Source organism: Odontesthes bonariensis, chromosome 4, assembly GCF_027942865.1.
Source record: "Odontesthes bonariensis isolate fOdoBon6 chromosome 4, fOdoBon6.hap1, whole genome shotgun sequence".
In the NCBI taxonomy this organism is placed as follows: Eukaryota; Metazoa; Chordata; class Actinopteri; order Atheriniformes; family Atherinopsidae; genus Odontesthes; species Odontesthes bonariensis.
In genome coordinates, this window is record NC_134509.1 from 26,673,114 (window position 1) to 26,698,810 (window position 25,697).

At 40.2% G+C, this 25,697-nt stretch overlaps 1 protein-coding gene across 3 annotated transcripts; it reads left to right on the forward strand.

The window, feature by feature from the left end:
- On the forward strand, positions 1 to 25,688 carry LOC142378834 (uncharacterized). Of its 3 annotated transcripts, none has more exons than XM_075463756.1 (13): positions 1 to 83; positions 199 to 244; positions 1,022 to 1,104; positions 1,737 to 1,887; positions 5,385 to 5,585; positions 12,105 to 12,224; positions 16,559 to 16,669; positions 17,165 to 18,057; positions 21,439 to 21,510; positions 22,348 to 22,402; positions 22,753 to 22,881; positions 23,013 to 23,201; positions 24,488 to 25,688. In XM_075463756.1, the coding sequence occupies exons 1-13, from the start codon at positions 30 to 32 to the stop codon at positions 24,622 to 24,624; spliced, it is 2,241 nt and encodes a 746-aa protein (XP_075319871.1). In that variant the 5' UTR covers positions 1 to 29; the 3' UTR covers positions 24,625 to 25,688. The 3 variants fall into 3 exon arrangements, with proteins under 3 accessions (XP_075319871.1, XP_075319872.1, XP_075319873.1); XM_075463757.1 differs by having other exon boundaries at positions 16,562 to 16,669; XM_075463758.1 differs by lacking the exon at positions 22,753 to 22,881.
- Positions 25,689 to 25,697: the final 9 nt, after the last annotated feature.

Below are 25,697 nucleotides of genomic sequence, written 5' to 3' on the forward strand. Positions count from 1 at the left end.
CACACAGCTGCTCGGAACCATGACAGAAGATGACGGATACAGTTGTCGCAGAGGGGCAAGTCAAGTTTAGAGATGGAAAAAAGGTTAATTCCACACGTTTCCTTCTTATTTTACGCTTCGAAACAAGCTCCCATTCTTCCATGCCAACCAGAGGAACATATTTTGTGATTTATTCTGTCTTAACAAACTTCTTCACAGTGGAAGACTCGATGGGTTGCACTCCAGAAGCCCTCTCCTGTTGCAGGTACGTGTTAATAGTTTTTATTTGTACAGTCACTTCGTGTTATTCCCAAGTCTTGCACATTTTCACACCAACACAGATTCATCTGCACCCCCCAGCACTAATCTCCTTGAATTTTCTGCTGTTTAAATAATCACAAGTCGCCAATTGGTGTCTTGGCTGTGCGCCACAGAGTGCAACATATCCTCATCAACACGTGTGGATGTTGCGCAATACGTCAGCTGAATTGATGGAGTGACCACACGAACTCATGGAATATAACATTTAAAATGGTGCTGGCAAAACAAGATCAAAGAGTCTAGACATTCAAATCTGATGGTTTTTCAGTGTCATTTGGATGTTAAGGTTGATTACTTGAGATCCTTGCAGGCAAAACATAAACAATTGCCACTGCCATTGCCTGACTGTGGGAAAGCCTGGCAGAAAAGTAAGATGTATGTTTTAGAATCTAGTAGAGATTTATTCGAGCTGCTGTATACAAAGAAATGTGCTGCACAAGACTTCTGCTGTGTCCTTGAAGGAGCTGGCAAGAGTCGTGGGAATGGTGAAAGCTATTCTGCACCACCATGAGTGTGTGGCCAAATGTGAGTGTATGTGTGGCGTGACTTTTATTCTCAGCTGTGCCAGTGCATCATTTCATTGTTTCGGGGATTGTTATGACAGCTGTGCCATAGCAGACAGACAGGCACGCAGCAGAAATAATAAAAAGCAACACTTAATTGCCCCAAAAACAGCTAAGTTTGTCATCCTGTAAAGATTTTCTGTCTGCGTTTGCCTCAGATTGCTTGACGTTGCTTGTGTATAAAGAGAAGAAGAAAGGGAAAAGCAGCAATCACAAGGAGAGGCTCAATGTAACACTGGAGGTACGTTCAGATGTAGACCAAACACTCGCTGTTTCTGATCTCTGGTTGTAGATTTATAACAACTCTTCTGTCATTTTTTCTAATTTACATGAACCTTTTAACTGCTGTTCAGTATGCGAATGTAACATGGGTGGATGAGGACAAGATGGGTCAGACTAGATTGTAAAAAATGTATGAGCAAAGTTTTAATGAAAACACAACAAATAGATCAAAGACTTAACTCATATGAAACCATATAGGGGGTGGGCCACAAGTGTGATCCAGTATTCACATCATCAATATCTGTATGCTCTTATTCCTGGAAGCTGTGTCTCTTAATGTCTGTAAACTGAGACCAAAGGAAGCACGGTTCACAAGAGCTTCTGTAACACACATGAGCTGTTTTCTGCAGACAGAAGTCTCACTCTGATATTTGAGATCACTTTGTGCTTTCGTGTCATGTTTCGCTTCGTCCCTTTGTGGCTAGAGAAGTATCCAAATGTGATATCAGAATGTCATCTGGTCAAGTATTCCTGATCTCAGTTTGTATAAACCGTATGTTTGTGTAATGTTGTTTTTCTAGGACATTGTCCCCACAAAAACAATAATAGTATATAATCTGAGGTCTAAGTGTAATTAACTCCCTCCCTCAGGGGATTTGTGGCGTGGAGCCAGGACCCGGGTATGATGGTGTTTCATACACTCTCTCCATCCTCTGTTCGGCACACACGTTGGTCCTCGGCTTCAACAACCGAGACGCACTGCAGGCCTGGGACGCCCGCATCCGCTACAGCCTGGGTGAAGGTCAGTGGTTTGGCCTTGAAAGGATGTGGCAGTCCTGTGTAGTTGCTCCAAGACATGAAGGATTAGTATGTGGGGGATGTGCTTCACACTCAGGTTAATCTTTGTGATATATATCAAAGGAAGAATTGATATGAGAAAGTCAAACAAAGCTGTAATTGTACTTTATTTATACAGCCCTTTACAGACAATCCTTACGGTGTACCAAAGTGCTAAAAACAATAAAAGAATAGTGAAAGCAACAGAATATAACGAAATTGATTAAGATAAAAGTGCCTTCATAGTAGGCCTACTGGGTATTAAAAGTAATCCTAAATAAGTAGGTTTTTAGCCTAGATTTGAAGAGGCCCTGTAAATGTAATATTTGTTAGTTCCAGTGGGAGTTAGTTCCATCACTTCATGTGGTAAGGACATGTTATTAGAGCAGAGTGACAGATTAAGCTAAACAACAACAAAAAAAAATGGGATTGAGACCAACTTTATTGGTAATTAGGTTTTATTAATACACACTTTGTTATTTTTACAAAAAGATGCATAAAGATGGAACTTTGGAGCATGAGTGCAGCGCATGTGATTGGATTCCCAACCACATGTTAACCTGCTTTTGTTTTTTGTCTTGTGTCAAATAAATGGGATCAATGATATCTGCAAGTGGGCTGCACGGTGGTGTGGTGGTCTGGGGCCTTTCTGTGTGAAGTTTGCATGTTCTCCCCGTGTATGCGTGGGTTCTCTCCGGGTACTCCAGCTTCCTCCCACCGTCCAAAAACATGCATGTTAGGTTAATTGATGTCTCTAAAATTGTCCTTAGAAGTGCGTGTGTGTGGTTGTTTGTCTCGTTTGTCTCTGTGTGGCCCTGTGATGGACTGGCAACCTGTCCAGGGTGTACCCTGCCTCTCACCCATTGACCGCTGGGATAGGCTCCAGCGACCCGACCGACGGATTCAGCGGGTATAGAAAATGGATGGATGGATATCTGCGAGTGACAGCTGTTTTATTAATGCAAGGAAAATACGTGCTGTGGGTTTATTATCAATGGCTTAGTTAACCGCAGTTGGCGGTTTTTGGTCTGTGTTAATTTGCAAATTAGCATGCTAATTACGTACATTCAAAGTTTACATTCAGGTTGACATAAAACAACAGATTTCAAGTATTCTAATTGAGGGCAAAGCAGGGGATGAGTTTGAAGGGCCAGAGATCTCAGAACCTCCTGCAGATTTAATTGACTCCCTGTTTATTGCCATTGTTCACTGACTGTGAGGTCTGACACTGTGAGGCAGGGTGTTTTTCAGCCTACTCTGACTTAAGAGAATTTTAAGAGAAAGACAATGAGATGGATTTTCTGTCATCTTTCTGTCAGCACTCTGGCCACTCTCCGTCTACAGACCGCTTCTCTCAGTTCCACAAAATTCTTTCTGTGTTGCGTATACATTTGGAGAGTACATGCAACACATTCCAGTCATAAGTGGATGTTTTATGGAGAGTAGACTTGAGTTAGTGGAAAGTGCAGAGCTGAGGGGAGAATACAAACTATGTGTCATATACAGCTATTTCCAAGCTCAGTTCACACTAAAATCATCTACAATAAAAGAGCTTTTAGAAGAGAGCTGCCAGAGCTGAAGTGTCACTGTGGTTTTATGTTCTTGAAATTAAGAAAATACGATTGTACGATGGTTTTGGGTCATTTTGGAGGGACATCATGCAACATTTGCTGTGGAATACTCCACAAGTTGAAGAACAACCGAACAGACTGAGAATTTGAAATTTGAAATTTTGAACCTTCCAAAATAACGTTGCCCATCTTTTTTTCTTCAACCTGCATTATTCAGAATTTTACTTATTCATGAATAACTCCAGTCTGATTTTGAACTGCTGGCTGCTGGGTGGTATGGTGGTTTGCACTCTCCCCTCACAGCAGGAAGACTTCTGGTTTGAATCTTGGCTGAGGCTTTTAGGTGTGCAGTTTGCATGTTCCCACAGCCCAAAAAGATGCATGTTAGGCTAATTGACGGTTGTGAATGGACCCTGGGTGTGTGAGAGTGAACTTACATGGTTGTCTGTGTCTGTGTTAGCCCTTTGATGGACCGGAGACCTGTCCAGGATGTGCCTTGCCTCTCGCCCATTGGCAGCTGGGTTAGGCTCCAGGCACTCCGTAACCCTGAACAGGATCGAGTGTGTATAGAAAATGAATGAATGGATGGATGCTCTTTACAGCCAAACTGTCAGTTACTCTTAACATTTTGGGGCAGTGCAATCAAATTGGCAGTATTTGTATTTCTAGATATTTTCTGAACAAGCAATTCTTAAATCTCCTCCGAAATGAGACCTGCAAGATTATGTCAGTGGTCCATCCTATTATTTATTCATACTGTGTTTTCCACAGACATTCTGTTTCCTTATTATTATGTGAATCTTGCATAATTATATTCTCCTTGAAATCCACAAATATTTCCTGAAGATTTGTTTGTGCCTCTCATGTAATTATTCCAACACCTACAGTTCCAAATTCCTATTTTTCCAGCTTCTCTGACTAATGAAATCTATTGCTCCACATTCTAACCTCTAAAGCTGCCTGACTGAGAGATTGAGGTATTTAAGTTGTCCTTTAAACAGCTACATGATGGGGGAAAAAAAGTTCCTAAGGAAGCTAAATGTCTGATTTTGAGACATCAAAGAGCTCAGTGCTCAGCACAGAGGTTATCCTTAAGATCTGAGTTTTTGTTACAGCTTAAGCAGCTCAACCCCTTTATGGACACCATACCTGTAAAAAATAATATCACCTTTCTGTTCAAAACTGCAAGATTGGATTTAATGAAAGAGTCTGCCAAGAAAATGTTTTAGAAAATCAAAAGATTTTAATCTTGGTTATGAAAGGTGCACTGAGTTGTGGTGACAGTGAATAACAAAGGATAACAGAAGATCTAAATGTTTAGGTGTAATATTTTCAGTAAAAATCCTACCGAACAACTTTAAGTGTTATTCGAAAGGGGTGTTCTCACTTTCGCAGTTTACCTAAATAGTTTTCTTATATTGGGTTTAATAATTCCAAACGTTAACTCAGAGGTTTTGGTGGCACCCTGAGCTACCTCTATTCATTTTTTTGAACAAAGCAAAATCTAATCAAAGTGCTTTTTATTCACATGGTGTTTTTAGCACTGTTTTACTTGAGCAGTAATTTAACTATTGTTTCATGTTGTTGAAAAACTGCAGGGTTGTTCTGAAAAGGTCTCATTTGCACAAAGTGAGCAGAAAAAATTAAGGCCAGCAAAGCCTGAAGGACTGTTCAATCATCATCACCACAGCCAGTTAGTACATGTGTGGCTAGTCATGCACTTGTTCACTGTGTGCAATATATTCTGTTGATCTGTATTTATGCTCCACCTCATTTGTTATGCTGCTAATTTTCTGTATGATTAATGACTCTTCAGTTGTCTGTAAGTAATTATAACTTGATGAATACACAGTGCTTGCTCTTTTCTAAAGTTTTCATTCCTCTCCTTCAGTCCACAGGTTCAGTGTCGGGGTCGAACCCGGCTCCAAACTAGAGAGCGGCCCCTCCTTCCTCCACCTGTGCAACAACCTGTTGGTCCTAACCAGAGGCCTCCCTCCTGTCGTCATTGGCCACTGGAAGTTGGCGTCTTTGCGTCGATATGGCGCCGTGCCAAATGGCTTTGTGTTTGAGGGGGGAAGTCGCTGTGGACTCTGTAAGTAACTCAGAGAAACTGTTGTAATTAGACTGGACAGCTAGTACAGGGATCGCTTCAAAAATACCATATGAAAAGTGATCGTTTGCTGTTTACTTCATCTCACATCTTTTATTCTGTTTCATTGTTGTTTTGAGTAAATTGTTTCCTATATATACACAATGACTTATTTTCCAAAGGGCTAAAGGTTAAAGATGATCCTACTCCAAACAAAGGTCTTGCAATTATAGCGTCAGCACGTATTGAAAATTTGGATTCCCAAAACTAAATCTTATTTAGGGTCTTTTTCTTCATTCTTCCTGCAAATGGGTTGAAATTCTGTGACAAACTTCATCTTGGACAAACTCCTCTTTGGTGGTCTGTCCATAGAGTTTTAATGACGTGAACATTGGGAGGGGGAGGAGGAGGGGGAGGGGGAGGGGGAGGGGGGGGGGGTGGTGATTGCCATGGCGAAACCTTCCACTTATGCTTCTTGAGGTAGTCATTGGAGACTTTAGTGGCATGTTTAGGCTCATTGACCTGTCGTAGAAACCAACAATCATCTCTTCATTTTATCAGATTTTTATTTAGTTTATATATTTCTTAAATAAACTTTATTTCTTTTTTTATTTTGAGATACAAGATGCACGGGTGCAGAATTAGCTGCTTTTTGATTTAAACTTCTGCTGGTTGAATATTTCTCTATGAAATACTTTATAAAACCCAGAGTATGATTGATCCACCCCCCCGCTTAACTGTCAGAGAGATGTCTTTTTTCCAAAATTCTGCATACAATTCAACTTGATTTTTTGTCATTTATAGACAGAAAGCTGTATTTTAACATCAGTCCACATTCATTAACTTATGATGCTGAATTATGTGATGAGGATGCAGGAAAAGTTTGTCTTTGGATGATGCTTCCATGAAAGTTGTGTTTGTAAGAGTGTTGCTGCACATTTAAACAGCGGTTCTCCACCTGCTTCATCTTCCTGTGAGTGGTTTTCAGGCCAAAATGTGTTTTGATTTATAACAATGAAATGAGCAGTTTTCTTGGTCTTCCAAACCTCGACTTTGTCCTCCGCAAGTCTTTCTTTCTTTCTGCCCTTTATTAGTTAAACTATACACTGATTGAAATGCTAGAAAATGATGTGCTATCTCCTCACAGCTTTTTCCTGCTTTCTGGCCATCATTTGTTTTAATTTCCAGAGTGTGAAGTAGATGCTCATATATGCCCAGTGTTCGACAACGTTTCAGAAGTTTTTATGAAACCTTGAAATCTGCATAAGCTGGCCTTCCTTCGAGATGACTGTGAATAAATTATAAGTGATAGGGAGTCTTAATCTGATTACAGTGAGAGATTGTGATAATTATCTGAGTGCTCAAATATCTTTCATTGTTCAGACCATTGCATATTGCCCCTTTCCCTTTCTCCCACTAAAACTGTAAAACAACAAATTCATATATGCTCACTTTATTATTCACAGGTAATACGACTGCTTTTGCACTCCACTCCCAGAACTTCACTTTGATGCTAGTTTCTCAGAATCAGCTTAGCGTTGTTGTATATGATCAAAAATCAGGAGAAAATCTCTCATTTGAGACATCGAAACGTGTTGCATTATGTATAAGCGGAGCACAGTCAAAAGAAAAAAACTACTGATCTGTATCGTTTCAATCTTTAAAAAAAACATATTCATACTAAAAGAACATTCAGGTTAAGTATATGGCTTTCAAGATTAGGGCACTTAAGTTGATGAATAACTATCATACAAATAATTGCATTTTCTTTCTGTGCTCATTTTTATCCCACTATAAAAGCATAAGCCTCCTAATGATTTAATGATTCACATAACCTTTATCTCCATTTATCGGAAACAAATGCACGATATATCTCTTTGCCTCTTAGGCTCTCTAAACGAAAACTGCACATGACATATTTTCATGTCTACAGCAGAAGACGCGCACAATGAGATGATGTCATTAAAGGAGTGTAAACTCTGTAGGTCAGTCTGTCAAATGGAGGCCAACAATGTGGAAATATGATGTTTCTGTTAGTTTCATCAAGCTGCATTCACACAGGTGATCACAAACACTTATAGAATAGATTAATGGTGACACTGAAAGTAAGTTTACCGAACATGTCAGAGGTATCCTGGAGCTTTTTGATTTTAGAATAATATATCATTTTCCTGGACACATAGCAAGTTATAAAATTGCAGCGGATCAACATTCGTTTGAACTTGAAGATAACTTTTACTTCTACTTTGCTTTGGTTAAAAGCTCAAAATTCACTTTGAAAACTGTAGCTGACACAATTTCTTTGCTTGGTCCCCAGCGGTGACACTATTTCCTTACCTAGAAATTGTAAATGCTGAATATGCTGAGGTTGGAGTTTTTAAAGTCATAAAAGATGGGATGAGTTTAACCCCTGATCACAAGTGACCACTCCCTGTGGTTTGCACCAAAACTCTGTTTTTGGCATTTACAATCCCAACAAGATAATTGTTTAAATTACGCTTCTTTAAAGGGTGTCTCTCGTGTAAATAACTCCTCTTTTTGACATGTCTTTAGCGTTCATAGAGCTGTCACTTCAACACTAACAGAGTCCTTTAAAAATGTGATTTATTGCATGTGTTTATAAAGTAACCTAATCCATGACAGAAATGCATTTCATGTCCACCAAATAATGCAGAGGGTTTGTGCGGTTGGCAGGGTTTAGGTATCCCCTGAGTGTCCAGTTGATGGTGGGCATGGATGTTGAATGTAAAGAATGAGAGGCAGCTTTATGTTTTTGGGTGGGGATGGGACCACGTTTCAAGTACTGAATCATAGAGTTACAAACAGCTGCTGTGTTCTTATTTAGGAACCTAAAAAACACTTTGTTCAACTGCACAATGAAAGCTATCTGCTCATTATCATATTGTTTTATAGATTTAGTTAAGTATCTGAGTTCCTTCATGAACTTTTGCAATGTCTATGTTTTCCTGTGTGTGTGTGCGTGTGTGTGTGTTTCTTTGTGAATACAAGAATAACCATGAGGTTTTCAGGCTCTGGTTTCAATGTTCTCATGAGTGACATCTATAAATATCAGTATGGGACTTTAAGCCTACCACGAAGAGCCTGTTGACTACATATCCAACCACAGAGTTCTCCTTCACCTCGTCTACACATTACCCAGCAGACATAGGGGCAGCAGAGAGAGGCCCTCATGGTGTGGCAGCGAAAACAGAGAGTTTACAGAGGCAGAAAGATGTGGGGGGTCAAATCGGCAAGTGACATTCCTTGCATGAGTGCACGGTAAAGCACGGTGTTAGTTATTTGTATTTGGAGGGTACATGCAACACATTCCAGTCGTAAGTGGATGTTTTATGGAGAGTAGACTTTGAACAAAAATTCTTGTGAATACCTGAATCTATCTAGAATCTGCCAGGGCGCGCTCAGCAGAGGAACAGGGAGTACCGCTACGAGTGTCTCAGCTTTGTTTTGCATCCTTTGCTGAACAAAAGTGGCGACTGAACTCTTCTTTGCGGGCTTTGGAAATCATAAAAAATTTACCTGGTTGAGCTCTGCTGAAAGAAAACCTATTAATCTTACTCTACATGTTCAGTAAGCACAAGCTCCGGAAATAATTTTTGCTCGCTCTTCTTTTAGTCATTTCAAAATGCATTTACCTCTCACCATATATCGCTTGAGAAGGCACACAGTTGTCTGCCACATTACCTTGCTCTTATATTTTCACATAGCTTATCACTCCATCAATGCAATAGATGTTCAAATAATGAGTAACAAAGCAACAAATAATTGGTCATTGTTGTGAATTTTTTTAAATGGTCTCCGAAATATCTCTTTTTACCATCTCTACCGCTTAATTTCCCTTGGGGCATTTTATTCGCTCCAGCAAACCAGTGAACAAGTCTCTCTGTCACCTAACGCTGCGGTATGCAGGACTTTGTGCTGCGGCTGCATTTTGAAAATCCGCTGCCCCCCAGTATGATGCAGTTTCTTGCTGCAGAGTGAAAGTCATTCACCAAAGTGACATGACAAGCTATCTCATTGCTGTGGTGACACGAAAACATAGACATACTCTCCTTGACAGCCAGCCAACCAGTGCTTTGGGATCGTGGGCAGTTTCCCTTTCCTACCGCACACCGTTATCACTAGAGCTGGGGGTCTTCAAGGATACAGTCTGTGCCTTTGTGTGCAGTCACCTGCAAACACTGAGGAAGTGAACTGAGTTAAATCAGCTTCTGTTACATGTTTTAATGAGGCCCCTTTGTTCTGTATTCGACAATATTAACATGACGGATATTTTCTGGTTTATCAGCACCACATGGGTTCATTTCAGCCCTGTAACACACACACTCACACACGGCAGCAAATGATCCTCCGCAGAGTTTGCACAGCCACCAAGCCTTGTGTCCCAGATAAAAGCAATTTGAAGCTCGCATGCTAAGTCAGCAGTGTTTCCATGTCCCTCAGCGGGACATGCCAACACAGACGCCTCCTGTTGTAGTACGTTGCTGCACGTGTGAGTGTGTTTGTCCTGTGTCTTGTATATTTAGTGTTACCAGATCAGAGGGTATCTAAAAGTTAAATACAACTGAGCAGCTCTCCTGCCAGGTGACATTAAAGTGTGAATGACCCACAGAGGTCACACTGCCTGCCTCTCCACCTGTCACTGGATGTGATGAATTAACTCGAGTGGTGAAATATGTTGAACACAAAACAGGCTTTACGAGACACTAACTGTTAATTAGTTTATATTTCAACACATAGAGGCCAGAAGTTGAAGTATATGTGTGCCAGTGGAGGAAAATAATTATGCACATTCATTAGTTAAAGGATTGTACTCAAAAGATTTGAAATACTTTAGTTTGTATTTCGATCTTGTGCTTCTATGTGCTTCCATTTTACAACATTTCAACTGTATGAACATTTTGAAGGTTTTTTTGTGTATACAGAGTGGATCATTTAATATGAAATTAAAATACAAGGTCTTTCAAAGGTTGAACCACTGGTTTCAAACCATTTTGGCCTCTGACATTTTGCAAAAAGCAGTGTGACGCTTATGTCACACATCAGATGTCTATGAATTTCTCAACACTAACGGCAACTTTTCCCTCTTAACTTCTCAGATGGTTTCATTTGAACAAAATTCAAAAGTAGGTAAAACTACTAAGCAGCAGCCACAGCAGTAGCTGATATACTGACGTTTAAGGACTAATAACCCAGTGATGCCCCGTTCAACAAATATTTGCTCCTAACGCTCGTGTACATTTATACAAAGTAGAAAATGTCTAACGGAACTTTTCAATAAAGTATTTTTATTTTTGGTACCTTTTTACTGAAGTAAAAGATCTGAAAGCTTCTTCTACCACTGGCATGGATTCAATATAAAAGTGAAATTGCACAATAGTTTTTCATTGATTTCTTTTTACCCTTTTAAAAAGAGCTTCCATGCAACAAAAGCAGCATATTACTGAGAATAATGAGGCCTTTGTTGGACAGAATAGCAGAACACACAGTTTATTTCATTGCAAAAGATGCCAATCAATTTAATTTTGATGCTAGAGTTTTTTTCTCCCTTTGCTTAAAATGTCATAACATTCATTCTCACATTATATCTGAAAAATGCTCTGAAATGGTACGTTAGGGGAAAAGAACAGAGCACTCTGTGTGCTGAGCTGAGTCACACAAGCTAATCTAAGTTCATTTACAGCTTTGATCATTTATTACATCTTCGAGTGATACTCCAAACTTTTAAAAGCATATTTAGTCAATATTTTTTCACATGTTCAGTGGCTCTGTTACTCTGTGTAATGAGAGAGGTCTCCTGTGTTGATAAATCCGCAGGAATTAACACCTGATTGTCCAGTTCACCTCAGCTGTACTGAACTTATCACTTATCACTCATCGGACCGGCCTTTTGTTTATATTGAGCTATTCAACTGCTTACAACTACCCGATCAATTTCCTCTATATTTAATGATCAGTGATGAATTAAGTAAGAAACTCATTTCAATTATTGAGCTTGAAAAGCTACACAATGTTTTGAAAGCCTTCTCCAATAGCACCGGATGCTTAATTAAAAGTTTAGGAAGTAAAGTGTAAAGTTGTCTGAAGCGGTTGCTTGAAAATACATCTAAAACAAAGACTCACACAACTCAAGACTGACTCAGATGTGTCATGATTCTTAGCTTAATTGATTTTTTTTGTTTGTGTTTTCACTGATGCTTACAACTGTGTGAGCTCCAGTGGATGGGAGAATGGGAGCTTGTAGAAATGTTGTGTAACCTTCACTAGAAAGGCTTGTTATTGACTTAAAGAACAGCCTTGCCTTTTCAAGAGCCCTACTAATAAAAAAAAGAAAAGAAACATTTGTACTAAAACACTAATAACATTAACCATGCTTTTAATGTCACTACTTCTTATACTGCTGCTCCATATAGTTTATCTCTAAACCATTCTCAGCTCAGGCTCGTCCTTTAAGTAATCCATCATGTTGTTTACTCCGTTCATCTCTTTCATTCTGTCTCCTAGGGGCTGGTGTTTTCTATCTGTCCTGCTCAGACGGAGAGCAGATCAGTTTTTTAATTGACTGCATCGTCAGAGGCATCGCGCCCAGCAGGGCCCTGCATGGCCTGCGACCTAACCAGCCAGGTGAGCACGCATATGCTTGTATAAAGACCCAAACTACAAACAGCATCGACTGAAAGTTACCATGAAAATGTACAGAAACATGTGTGCAAACATTTAGGACTTAATATATACATATATTTCTACAGACCATAATGACAGCATTGGAAAAGACAGTCAGTCCCTTTGGTATGTGACTTTGTAACTTCCATCATGGAGGGTTTACTGCCTGTTTAGTGCACATGTTTAGCATTTGTGTCAGGCGCCATGCTAACGGAAACACCACCTGCTTTAAATCCCAAGGGTCAGCCTATAGATTAAAGGTCATGCTTTTGTGTGTGACTCATGTGCTATTGTAATGTGCTGCTTATTTCACAGGCACTTTCCCCTGGAGCTATTTGACAGTTGGAAAGAGAAAGCTTGTCAATGACACATAATAAAGATCTGACAGCTCTGTAACAGCATTTACATAGATTTAGAAATGTGTTGAGGACAAAAGGAACGCTGTTCAGATTGTCAACCCATTCTGATGGCAGAACATCAAATAGTCACAAACATTAAACTATTGTGTTTGTGTCCACAGACATAATTTTTTTTTTTCTTCTACTAGACATATGAATAACAACGTAGAGGAGCACAGTGTCGCCACTTTGCATGCTCAGAGGCAACTGTTGTATCACATTAACGGCTGACAGTCTGTATTTGAGCAGCTGTAACATAGGAAGAGTGGTTGTCTGCTAATTAGAAGGTGGGTATGTTTAGGCATTACAAACTAACTGGTTACATGTAGGCATTTAAATGTAGATCTTTAGACATTAAGGCTAGTGTCCACATAACGCCTTTTACTGAGCGCCAGCACAGCCAATCTTCACAGCCAGTCCTTTTCAGGCCACCAATCACATGGGCAGAAACTCACTTTGTCTGCCTGTCCTGATGACATGTCAGACATAGGTGGTTAAAGTCAATATGTGGAAACTTAATGTTGGTGGTGATAATATCAATAATGTGACGGCGATGAAGCTCAAACGGCTGCAGGCTGTCCCGCAGATGATAACAGATTACACGCTGTGGGGCTGATTGTCTCCCTGAACCCTCTGATAGGAGCCATACTTACACCTAAAGACGCCTGGAACTGGGCTCCCTCTAATGGCATCCCTTGTAAAAGACTGTGGTATTCGATGTACTGTTGTCTCAGACGGATCGTGTCATAAACTACTCCTGCTGTCAGTGTGAGTTGTGATTGATGCTCAGTTGTTGTTATGAGGGCAGGCTTCTGCTGATTGGTGTTCATGGTGGAAAAATGTGTTAAAATAATAGTTGACTGACAAATAGTACAGAAGCCAGAGGTAAGGCTGGTTTATCAATAATAGCAGTTAAAGTGGAGCTGTAGGCTAGGTACTGTTGAGATTTTCTGATGAAATGCCAGCAAGCAGCACCTGGCCAGCACTTATCTGCAAGAGAAAGGCACTATGTTCACACTGGCCCTTAAAATCTACTTAAAATTTAATTTAATTTGATTGTTTAGTGCAGGCAATGATGGTTTACCTATATAGCACCACTGTACAAGAAAAATTATCTCAAATCCATTTAAAGATACAATCCAATTCAGTCAAATTATAATCCAGTTTATTATAATCAAATTGTATGTTAAAATTGATTAAAATTAAACTCCAATTCAATAAAGGTTGGTTAGGTACGGAAACCAAAAGCATTGAATCTTCTCTTGGATTTAATTTCCGGTCCTGAGCATGCACAAGGAGACAGTGGAGAGGAAAACTTCCTTTCAACAGGAAGAGACCTCGAGCAGAACCAGATTTACAAGCATCAGCCATCTGCCTCAAATGGTTAGGGGTAAAACACAATTAGAAACATTGTAATAACTTTTCACTCTTAAATATCCTTTTTATTTTGGATTACTGGAAGTTCCACACAACGTTTCTCTGCTGAATCTGTTTTCAGCGTCTGCAGTGATGGAGAAATACACCCACAGTTTCTTTCGTGCATTATATTTCTAGATTTCTACACAAAGTAGGAAAACTGATAATGTATCAATAACGGTTAAAAAATATAAGTGATTAAGTGAATAAGTGAAGAAAATAAGTGATTTAAGTCTTTCAATATAAAGACCTGCGCTTCAATCAGTTCCGTTCTTTAAAAGTTATGAGACATAGAAAAGCCGGTTTCTGTTTGTGCACACACATATAAGAGTTTCAAACATGTACCTAATTTAAAATCAAGATGGAATTAAAATCTATTACAATTTCCTCAAACCTATAATTATCTCACATTGAACTTTCAGTGGAGACCATTACCCCTGCATTCCAAATGCTAGCCGCCGCTACGATAAAACAACATTTTGCACTTTTTGCAGTGTAATTTATTATTTAGCAGTAAAAAAGTATCAGGCCAGGTTTCTTTAGAATTATTTATATCTTACTTGTCAGGAAGTAAAGCTCCGACTGAAGTTTTATACGGCTGAGACCAAATATCAGCCTGTCTCAAACCCATTAATGGCTAACTTCACTGTCAGATTTTATTAAAAAAATTCTTAGATTTATGCTGAAAAGTAGTCTTAAGATAATTTCCTTCTGTGTGCTCAGGTTAGCCCCCCGAGTTCTCACATAGTTGATGATTATAAATCCCAAATTTAACTACAATGGACAAAAAGAGAGAATTTAACAGTTTCGATGACAAGATCTCAGTGATGGAAAGTTGCATTAAACCACAGGAACACATTTTCAGACTAAACCCTGTGTTGACGATCATTGTTTGACACAGCTTTTGTGTCTATGATGCATTCAATGATGATGGGTAGAGAGACATCGTGTGAGTGTAAACTTTTTGGTAAAGATAAGCCATATAATATGCTTAGAATTCATAACTCTAGTAATTGATTAATCATTCATTTAACTGATGGTTTATTATTATAAGGCTCAAGCAAAGTTCACTATAGGTTTGGATGCAATTTGCAATTGAAACTGCCACATAACATTTTACTCCATTTCCTGTTATTTTACATAGTGATGTTGCAATTTGATAATAAGAAAAGGCAGTCTTTGACAGGATAAAAGAAATCACCTAAAACATTTTATAGAAAAAGATATGAAGGTGGTGAAAGCGACTCACTTTAATGGATAAAAGTTCAACCTCAGCTTCCCTGCTACATTTATTCTAGTGTTAGCCCACCTGGATCAGCCTGCTCGGGGCCCCATGACATTCAGTGCTGTGAAGAAGCTATAATTAGCTTAGACTAGCCAAGTTAGCAAAGGGTAGCTGACACCTCACATAGCGTAGTGAAGAAACTTGGCATCTGCCCATTACCGTTAGCTTCAGTCCAGGGGCAAAGATCCAGGAGTTGGGTTGTTGACACCTATACACACAAACAACCTGACCCACTGCAATGTGAGCTCACCAGCACACACACCAACTCAGCTGCAGCTCCTGCCCCTGTATACTCGCCCGCCTCCACAGCATGTGTATGTCGCAGGCATTAGGAGTGTAATTGGCAGGGTTTTACACTAAACCGATCTTCCAACAGATTGACAAGGCAATTATAACATCCCCGGGGAAATCTTAAATTTACACGCTGGTGTAACATTAGAAGACACACTCATAAGGCTGATTGACTCAGTAAAACCTTTTCTACTTAGCTTTAATGTTTCTGTTGGTTTTAGCAGAAATAAACATTCTAGCAGATTGAAACACAGCGTGTTTTTGTTATTTTCCTTGGTAAATCAAATGAGAATTACCTCATATTGTTTACTATTGTGTCACTTATACAAACTGCACCAAAATACAAGCATTTTATTTAAGTTGAAGCATCATAAAGTCAAGTCAAACCACAAGGCAGCAGGACAGGTCAGCATCCTGAGATGGACTGATGTGGTCTTCAGTTTTTAACCTGATAGAGACGGGAGAGATGACGGTTTGGCTCACTGTCAGTTACATCTTCTTTGCACAACTGAACACTTTTAAATCGCTATTTTTCAAAGGCACACATAAATGTGTCATATGTATTTGTTACTTCTACATTTCAATACAACAAACCATGTTATAATCTTAACTGGACTTCATTTTGTTGCTTAATTATCCTTCGGCTGTTATACAGTAGCCACATCTTAAAATCATCATAAATTGCTGAATTTCTGACTGATTTTCAGATATTTATTTTTGTTGTCAATGTCAGACTTGTACTGATGATACAGCTAACACGTGTTCATGTCAAAATACTTCATTTTTGGATTACTTCTTTTTTTTGTTAATATATCAGGTGAGTTTAAGAGTACGGTTGCTGTAAATGTGTCTCAAATCATTACAAGTCTTACACGATGTTGTCTTTTTGTTGGCTTTTTAAACAGCAGACCTCAACGCTGACCCCGCTTCAGCAGAGGAACGGATCAGCCAGGAAACCTCAGAGCTGGAGAAAAGACTCAGCATGTTGTCTCAATGCAGCCTGGCGAGCAGCACAGGTATCAAACCTCACTTCAGGTTATCATCAACCAACACATCCCTCACGAGCGCTCTGCAGTGCAGTGTAGCGTAGTGCTTCGTCTGGGGGTATTTTCTGATGTCACTATGAATAATGAAACAATTTGTCATCACCGCAGCCCTTTGTCCTCAGAAAAGTTTGATCACTTCCCTGTATTTATGCTGACTCTGGGAACTCTGGGTGTGTGTATTAGAAATTTGAAGCTCACTCTAGTCAAAGTTCCCATGATTAATTTTTGCTGACCGCCTTCTTGGCTCAGTGAGAGTTTAGGAGGAAAAAAAAAATTGAATTCTGCTTTAATGGTGCTGAAAGTGTTGGACTGGAGCAAACGAGAGCAGTTAAATGTCCCCGCAAAAGGACTGATCATAAAAATTGATTGATTGATGTACTATCAAGTAAATGTTCTGTAAACCGTGGTTTCACTGTATGTGACAAATGATCCACTTAATCAAGATGTGTTCCTTTCCCTCTTCAGCCTCCACTTATAGCTGGAGCACATCTGTTGCCGGGGACGACCACAGCATGTCAAGCTCCTCCTCCAGTCAGTCAGATGCAAGCTACGGAAGCAGACGTCCATTTTGGGTGGAATCATCAGCTCGACAGCACCTCTCCAATGAGACAGCATCAAGTTCGTCCACACTGAAGGTTTTGACAAAATCAGACGACCTGCTTTATGCTGCTGTCATGGGAGGCTCCGGGAGCCATATGTCCTCCGCCCAACCCCATCCTCGAGGCCTCCATGACAGCGGACGACAGAGCTCATTAGACAGTGGGATTGGGATAGCGACAGGAAGTCAGTCGTCTTACTCTGGGAGCTATTCCTCGTGTACGGGAAGTCTGGACATGGCCGGTCAAGTAGGAGGAGAGGAATTTGGCTCTATGATCAACCTTCCTGCTCCTGCTCCTCCTCCTTGTTCACCCCCTTCTGCCCCACCCCCAACCCCTCCTTCATCACCTTTTCAACCTAATGTAACCCCAGACCCCAGCTCTGCGAGCACCTCCTCCTGCTCATCCCGATGTGACTCTCAAGCATCTCGTAGGCACAGTGAGGAGTACCAGATTCCCAGCCTGCTCAGACTGTGGTATGACACCCCCAGGAGTCTGATCCATGCCCTGTCACTCAGGGAAGCTTCGGCCCAGGGAGCCCCACCTGAGCTGGCCAAGGACGGCAAGAGCAGCGGAAATGGAGGTGGGGGTCAGGTGAAAATGTTAAGCAAAACTCCTGAAGGACTGATGGCTCAGCATCAGGCAGTGATGCAGCGCTCGCACTCCTGGGGCAGTGTGAGGGCGCCCTCTGTGGACAGTGAGGGGAGGTCCACACCTGGACCCCCATCGACCTCTGGAGACTTTGTTTATGGAGAAGCAGAGGTACTGGCAGTGTCATACTCATTCATTCCTTCATTCTCCAGCTTCAGATTCTCTTTAGGAGCTTTGTTTCTGCTCTAACAGTTCTATTAAGTTATGAAATGAAACAGAGTGTTTAGAAACCATTATGCTAATCACTCCTGGGTTTGCTCCCACTGATGCTAATCTACATAATGTGTCCGCTCGCCTTTTATGCCTACGGCAGTGGTTTTACACTCATGCTAATAATTGGGATCTTACATAAGAGATGTGTTACTGAGCAAGAAACCGCTCTTCAGTAAAACTCTGGTTTGGATGTTGAGGAATAAAAAAAGGAGGAATTATGACAATAAGCCCTTCTGAGACTTTGGCAACTGAGGTCACAGAAATGTTCTAAAGTTAAATTTGAGGTACGTCAGAAAGAAACTGTAGCAAATCTAGAAAAACAAAGAAAGCAAAGATTCTGCTCGTACACTTCTAAAATAATGCGTGAGAGGAACAGAGATGGAAAAGGTGCTTCTTACCAACACTTCTCATTACAATGTAAAACATATTTAGTTATGAGCAAACATCCTACCTTCAAAACCTTACTTAAGTACAGAGGAATTCTAAACAAAATGTTCTTGAGGTATCAAATATAAAATAGATAAATTTCTGTTTTCCTTCTCCCACTAAGGTCACACAATTTGCTCCGATATCTGAAACATGAGCCAAATCAACGCCAACCAAAAAATGCTGAGGAAACACAGCTTTAACCTTTAATTAGTAAAATAAACCATTTTACATGATTTTCTTGATCTAACAACGTATGAAGTAACTATTGCTCTCGTGTGATATTTGAGTACAAGCAGCACATACACACTGAAGAAAAGTCAGCTTATGTCTATCTTCTACCTAAAGCCTCCATTTGGACCACACATCAGGCCTGAATATTTTGAGTGTCCTCCTCTCTTGGCACTTGTTCAATATAAAAAAAATTGGTAAAAGATTATTTCTTTGTTTATATCGTGCATGGTGCAAGGGAAAAAAAACCAAGAGCTACCTGCATCAGTCAGTTTGACACGGGTTGGAACGTTTGTAGTTGTTGCTGATAAAGATGTAGGAATGACACCTAATCAAAATGAATATATAGAATATTATTTTCAAAATGAGGATATTTCAGCATCATAGACCCTGTCCAATGCCCATCAGGATTTTGAGAACAAAAAGATTTTCCTTTGATTCTTTTGAACTTTGATACTACTGGCAAAATGTACGGATTCACGACATTCAAATGATGTTCATTTAGCTTTTTTTTATTTTATAAAAGAATAAACAAAACACAAATGTAACACATTAATATTTTATTCAAAAGCTGAAAATTCTGGCTTTGTTTAAAAAAGAAAAACTAAGGACATATAGAAAGCCATTTTGTGCTGTTTTTTTTTCAGATGAAGTAGAGGGAAATCACAATCACTCGATTGTGAGGGGAAAAGAAATGATGGAAAACTTGTAATTTGCAGTTCTAAACGAATGCCTGCACAAATCTAAATATGCACAGGAGTCTGCAGTTAAAAGAGAGAGCTTGCAAAGCTGAACGAGAGGTTGCACCTGGATGATTTGGGAAATGGAAAATTAAATTACTAGAAACAGGAGTCAATGTTTGTGACCAAACTGTAACAAATTGGCTGAAAGAAACAGCATTTGGAAACAGAAGAAAACAAGGTTGCGGTGGGCTAAAGAGGAGCAGTCATGGGTGATTGGATGAAAGTGATATTCAGGGAAGAATCATCTGCATTTGACAAGGAGAAGATGCTGCACTTCTGTTTGGTAAAAAAATAACCTATAAAGATGACTATCTGAGGAAAACAAATTCCACAATCATTGAAGATATGGGGTTGATGTCTGGTAAAGGACCAGGGGAGATGGCTGCCATTACCTCTACAGTAAATGTACTGGTGGAGTCTGACATTTTGGACACTTTTCTCATTCCATCAATCAAATGGAGGCTTGGAGATGCCGAGGCCATTTCAGGATGATAACACATCTTGCCACATATAGAGTGTTCTTTTCCTTTTCCTCAGGAAAGGCATGTCGACTCAATGACATGGCAAACAGTTCAGATCTCAATAAAAAGGTCCATAGCAAGATTCCATCCTGCACCGGATCTGTCAACTGCTGTACAAGGAGAAAATTCAAACAGAAAAGACAAAGGGGATGCAACAAAATACCCAAGTCCTAACTGTGATCATGTTTCTGTAAAATAGAAAGGCTGAACGAACTTTTTCCAAGTCTGGTGATAAGATCCTTTTTGGTAAGGGGTTGTAGTTGAGAATGAGCTGCATCTATACGTTTTTGTGGTTTCCTGCGCCCACAATATGCTTTCAGTCTGCCATGGGGGCAGGTTAGTCTGGTCCAAATGACTTTGGATGTCATTGATCTGAAAACCACAGGGTGGGGGAAGCATATTGAGGAGACTTAAACACCAGGCGGAGGTGACTGTGAAACAAAGTCAGGTCCTTCTTACTGTGAGGGGAAAATACCGTTCCCTAAAACGCAGAAATGAAAAAAACGTGATCATTGTGGCCGTCCATCACCAGCCTGCCTTAAGCTGGTGGTGTTTTCTCTTTGATATGTTTGTTTGAAACCTGAAAAGCTCTCAGAAGACTTCTCCACACTGTGTCTAATTAATTTTCTGCTGTGTTGTGAAAAGCACTTCCCTCTTGTAGCGGAGAAATTATCATCAGAGCGGAGAGAAAACGGCACGTCTTCTGATTTCTGACAGCTTGTGTGGGAGTGTGTGTGTGTGTTCTGGACGAGTGTGTATGGGGAGAGTGAGAGGGAGCAAAAGGTGCCTGAGAAAGTAAATGAGTACTGATGAAACTCCTCAGAGAGGAGAGCGGCGCTGCGTGAAACACAAATGAGGTTTTTTTAAATTCATTATTCCTCAAGCGTCAGTGGTTCAGTGTGTGGGGGGGAAGCTACACATCCTGACTCCACAAGTAGTGGCCTATTATGTCTGTATGGCAGCTAATGTTACTGAAGCCTCAGCCAGTTGTGTTATGAGCTGCTGTGGGATGGAGAAAACAGCTAAATTGAGTCTCACTGTTGACATTTTTCATGTCTGAGCCAGCCACCCTTTTGTCTCATGTCTGCCACCTCGAAAGATGTCAGCGCTGCCTCTATGCTTGGTCGCACCCTCTTTTCTTCACCTCCTACTCCCACTCTGGTCCTCCTCATCATTACTCCTCATTAATTCATTTTGAAACTTCTCTGTCGACGGGTGTTCTGTCTCCCCTCCTATATCTCATTTTCCACTACCTTATTATGCAGTCGCTTTTCTTTTAGCCAGTAACGGTGTTGAATGTTGCAGTGAAAAACAATTATCCCTGCCTTTACCAGAACTCCTCTTGTCTCCCTACCCAGTGCCATCATGGTTTGCACAACTACATTACACCAGAGCAGCTGTGGTCAGCGAGGAGCAGATGTTTGACTCAAGTAAGATTGTACTTGCAGGAGCTATGAAAATAGTCTCCACATGAATTCATAATTTAGATCCCACGAGAGGTGTGTGTTGGTCTATTCCTTGGCAGAAACATGCATTTCTTTTCTTTCTCCTTATTTTGCTGGAATGTTTTTTTTAAGACTGTAAACTTTAGGCTAAAGGTTTGCGAATGCCAGATATTAATCTTTCAAGCAGGGCTGATTGCTTCGTCGGCCTTTAAACACCACACAAAATTTGAAAACATTGCCTTCCTCATTACAACTTAAAAGTTATTTTCATAAGCAGCAAAACAAACCCATCGGTCATTTCACTTCCATTCTCCCTTTCCATATGTAAGCTTTACACTACGTGCTAATCTAATCTTATAGATAAATTACACTGACTGCAGCAGTTTTTTTTTTTTTTAAACTAAGCTTTAAAGCAACACTATAGATGTTTGTGAACCTTAAAACTATGTTTTTATGACTAGTTTTAAAGTACATTATCTTTTGTTTTGCATATTCCTGGGACTAAAACTGCCGTAGAGCGCCTAGGGGCTGAAATAGCGTAATTCACAACCTTATTTTGCCTGACAGCTACTTCATAGTTTTGGTGCCTTTTGATGACGTCTTTGGGTCCACTTCAACACGACAACAAATGAATGTGTATCAATGTATGTTTGCAGGGCTTCGATGACGATTTGCTTTTATGACAGAGGTGTTACTTCCCACAACTGTAGGGAAAGCCGAAAAGCAAATAAATTTGCCAAATTCTCTCATGTTGTTTTTAATTTTAACCAAATTTCAAATAAATTACATTTTTTTTTATTTTTATTTTTTTTATCTTTCTAGGCTGGCAGCTTTCCAGCAGCAGAGCTGTCGTCCGCCTGTACTGCAGCTTCACCAAGTACGTTACTGAACTGTGTCGTAGAACATAAATCATAATCTGTTCCTGATTTATGATCTACATTTATTTGTTTTCTTCTTCATTACATTTAAAGACAGACGTAGTAAAAAGTTACCACTTCTTAAATGAAGATCCACTTCATTTTCACACCATCAAAAGGCTGTTAACGTGCTCATGCATCGATTTAAAAGAAAGCCACGTGACTTGTGACTGCGTTTGACTGTTGACAGAAATATTCTGAATTAAGAAGTTTCTATTTTCACATTGCTCGAGTAGATTAACTGAATACTTCTACAGGTTTTTACTGAGTCAGTGTCCTCGTGTCATAAAAACAAACATCTGTGAAACAGAGAAACACGAGGACACTGGTGTTGGTGGTAAGCTAAAAGCACTTAGGAGGATGTTGCCTTTTTCTCCACCCTCCACCCCTCCTCCACCTCCTGTCACAGTTAGTATGCACAGGCCAACATCATCATGTGGTAAGAAAATTCATTTTTGGTAAACTGAAATTGTGATTTATTTTAATTTTTTTTAAGTTTTTGTGATAAATGTGGGAAAGAAAATGCTTGTCTCAAGGATTTTTTTATTTTTTATTTTTTTACCCCTTCAGCTATGTTCCAGTCTCCCCGTGAAGCTCGTCCATTTGACTCTGGACCTCATAGGGACCGCACTTCTAATTATGTAAACATCCCCTTTAACCCCCTACCAGCTGCAGAGCTTCTCTACACGCAGCGGCACCTGCAGGAGCACAGCTCAGCTCCCGTGTGCAGTCCACACAGTGCTGTGAGAGGCAGACCCGGTAAGACCACCGCGACATCTCATCTCAGATCACTGTTTGTCTTTTCCTGCGGCTAAACTGAATCTGGCTTCACCTTTAACATCCCGTTTCCCAACCTCAGCCCTGCACTGTGACCACAATAACATGAGGCAGTGTTTCTTAATTGATTGAACAGGGGAAGTAAACAAATGTCAGGCTTAGGAGAAAGAAGCAGAAATATCAAACAGCACTGATCAATTTGGCTAAAATAGCTGTTTTTCTTATGCAGTTGCCAGTATATTTGTTCTTAGTATTCTGCATATTGATGCTTAGAAATGTACCACCTCAAAGTAACCTGCCCGCGTACTTCTATCACAAAGTGCATGAAAATGTTTTTGAATCAACTCAATTCATAAAGGAGGATGATTGAATGTAATAAACAGAGAGAAATGCATTAATGAAAAACAGACAGGAATTGTATCCATTTCTGGCCTAATTCAAGTTGCATAAAAGCAAACATTTTCACAATTAAAATCATGCAATTTAAAGGGATAGTTCGCCTCTTTTGACATGAAGCTGTATGACATCCCATATTAGCAATATCATTTATGAACATTTTCTTTCCCCCCGCTGCGTCCTGTGAGCCGAGTTCCAGCCTCGTTTTGGCGTTGACGAAGGTAGTCCAGCTAGTTTGCTAGGGTCCCGAAAATAAGGCGTCTTGCTTCTCAAAACAATATGCGTTCAAAAGAGTAATACATTTGCATCACAAAATCGTCCCTCTAGAAAAAGTCAGACCTCACAATCGCTTGGCTGTGCAGACCGAAGTGCAGACCGAGCAGTCCCCTGCTTCCGAGCAGTAAACACCGTAACAGGTGCGGCTATCGGCAGGTGGCTGTAAGCATTGATATTTAACTCTGCTCACAGGACGCAGCGGGGGGGTAAGTCAATGTTCATAAATGATATTGCCAATATGGGATGTCATACAGCTTCATATCAAAAGAGGTGAACTATCCCTTTAATACAGTAAACAATCAAAAATGTTAAAGCAATGAAAGTCAAAATGCTTTTTTTGATTTAAAGATTAAAAAAATCTTTACTTACAAGTAATTCAATGTATTTCTAAATCCGAGAACGGTACCAGTGAAAATCTATTAATGTTCAGTTAAACAGGACTACAGTGGCTGAGTGATGCACATCAGGGACTGATGGGTGGCTGCATGTTTTTACTATGTGGACTTTATACAGTATGTGCCAACAGTAAGTTAAAGATGATATGAACAGAAACTTTCTTTTTTGTTTTTAATCACCCCATTTTTCCCCCTAACCAGAAGAAGGCCCCAGCTGCTACGCCCACCTCAACATCGCTGCCATGGAAACGGCTCTGAGAGTGGGGGCGGAGCATGTTCAGGGCAGGGAGGACATTCTGACTCAGCCGGAGAGCAGGCGGCAAGGGCCACCAATCTGACTCTGCGCCACATAACTCCATGACACTTCAGAGCAGTTTCCACTGCAGGTTCTTTCCATCCCTCTGGATAAGCTCAAATGCACTCGGTGGTTGTAAATGCATTGCTGTACTTTAACGCACCCACACTTGTGCCAGGGTGCAGAAATTCCCACGAGCAATCCATTCCACTAAGATAAAGAAAAACATAAATGTGTGGGAGCTCCTTATCCTGCTGCTATCTTGTATTGTTTGTTAACTTTTCACAGATTTGTCCTTAACGGAGTGTTCCAGCATTTCTCTCGATTTTAAACCAGAAGTTTAACTTATTGGCCGCATAAAACTTACAACTGCTGAGGTTTGAAGACAATCTGCCTTTCTTTTGATTCTCTCAAGAGGACTGTGGAGCACTGGAATATAGAGGCCTGGCACCAAATTAATTAATGATATCATAGAACGACGAAAAAAGAAAGAAAGTTTTACTCAGCATCCTGCTATAGTTTGTCAAACTGGAATGGCATTTACCAACTGTCACTATTTGGGGTTGCAGCAGTACACAATCCCACAATGATATGAAGCTCTTTTCATTGCATTCGATGCCGTACAGTCAACTGTTATGAGACCCAATTTGCCAAACTATCATTCCACATCAGAGCAGCAAAGCAGTAAGCAGCTCAGAGTGAGATCCCAGGTGTAAATTACACTAATCCAGCCCCATGTGGCCAAAGCAGGACATACCTGAGTAATCGTTCCGCCAGTAACATTATTCATCACAGCAATCAATGCTTGTGCTGCTGGTCTGTGAGAGGGCAGGAACTGATGAATAGGAAAGCACAGTTTGTGCTTACTATCTGACGCTAAATTAATTCAAGGCTTTCAGCTCCCCACCTAGTGTCTCTGAGGAGGAGGAAACAGCACGATGAAGAGTCAAGAATGGCCCGTTAATGTCACTGTAATTGTAAATATCAACTGCTTTCCTTTAGTCCAAAAATATAAAGATTTATTATTTAACTATATTTTTAAAACACAAATGTATGTATGTTGTTGGCACGTGTCTCCTTTATAAAATTAAAGATTGCCGTCTCATTTTCAGGTCT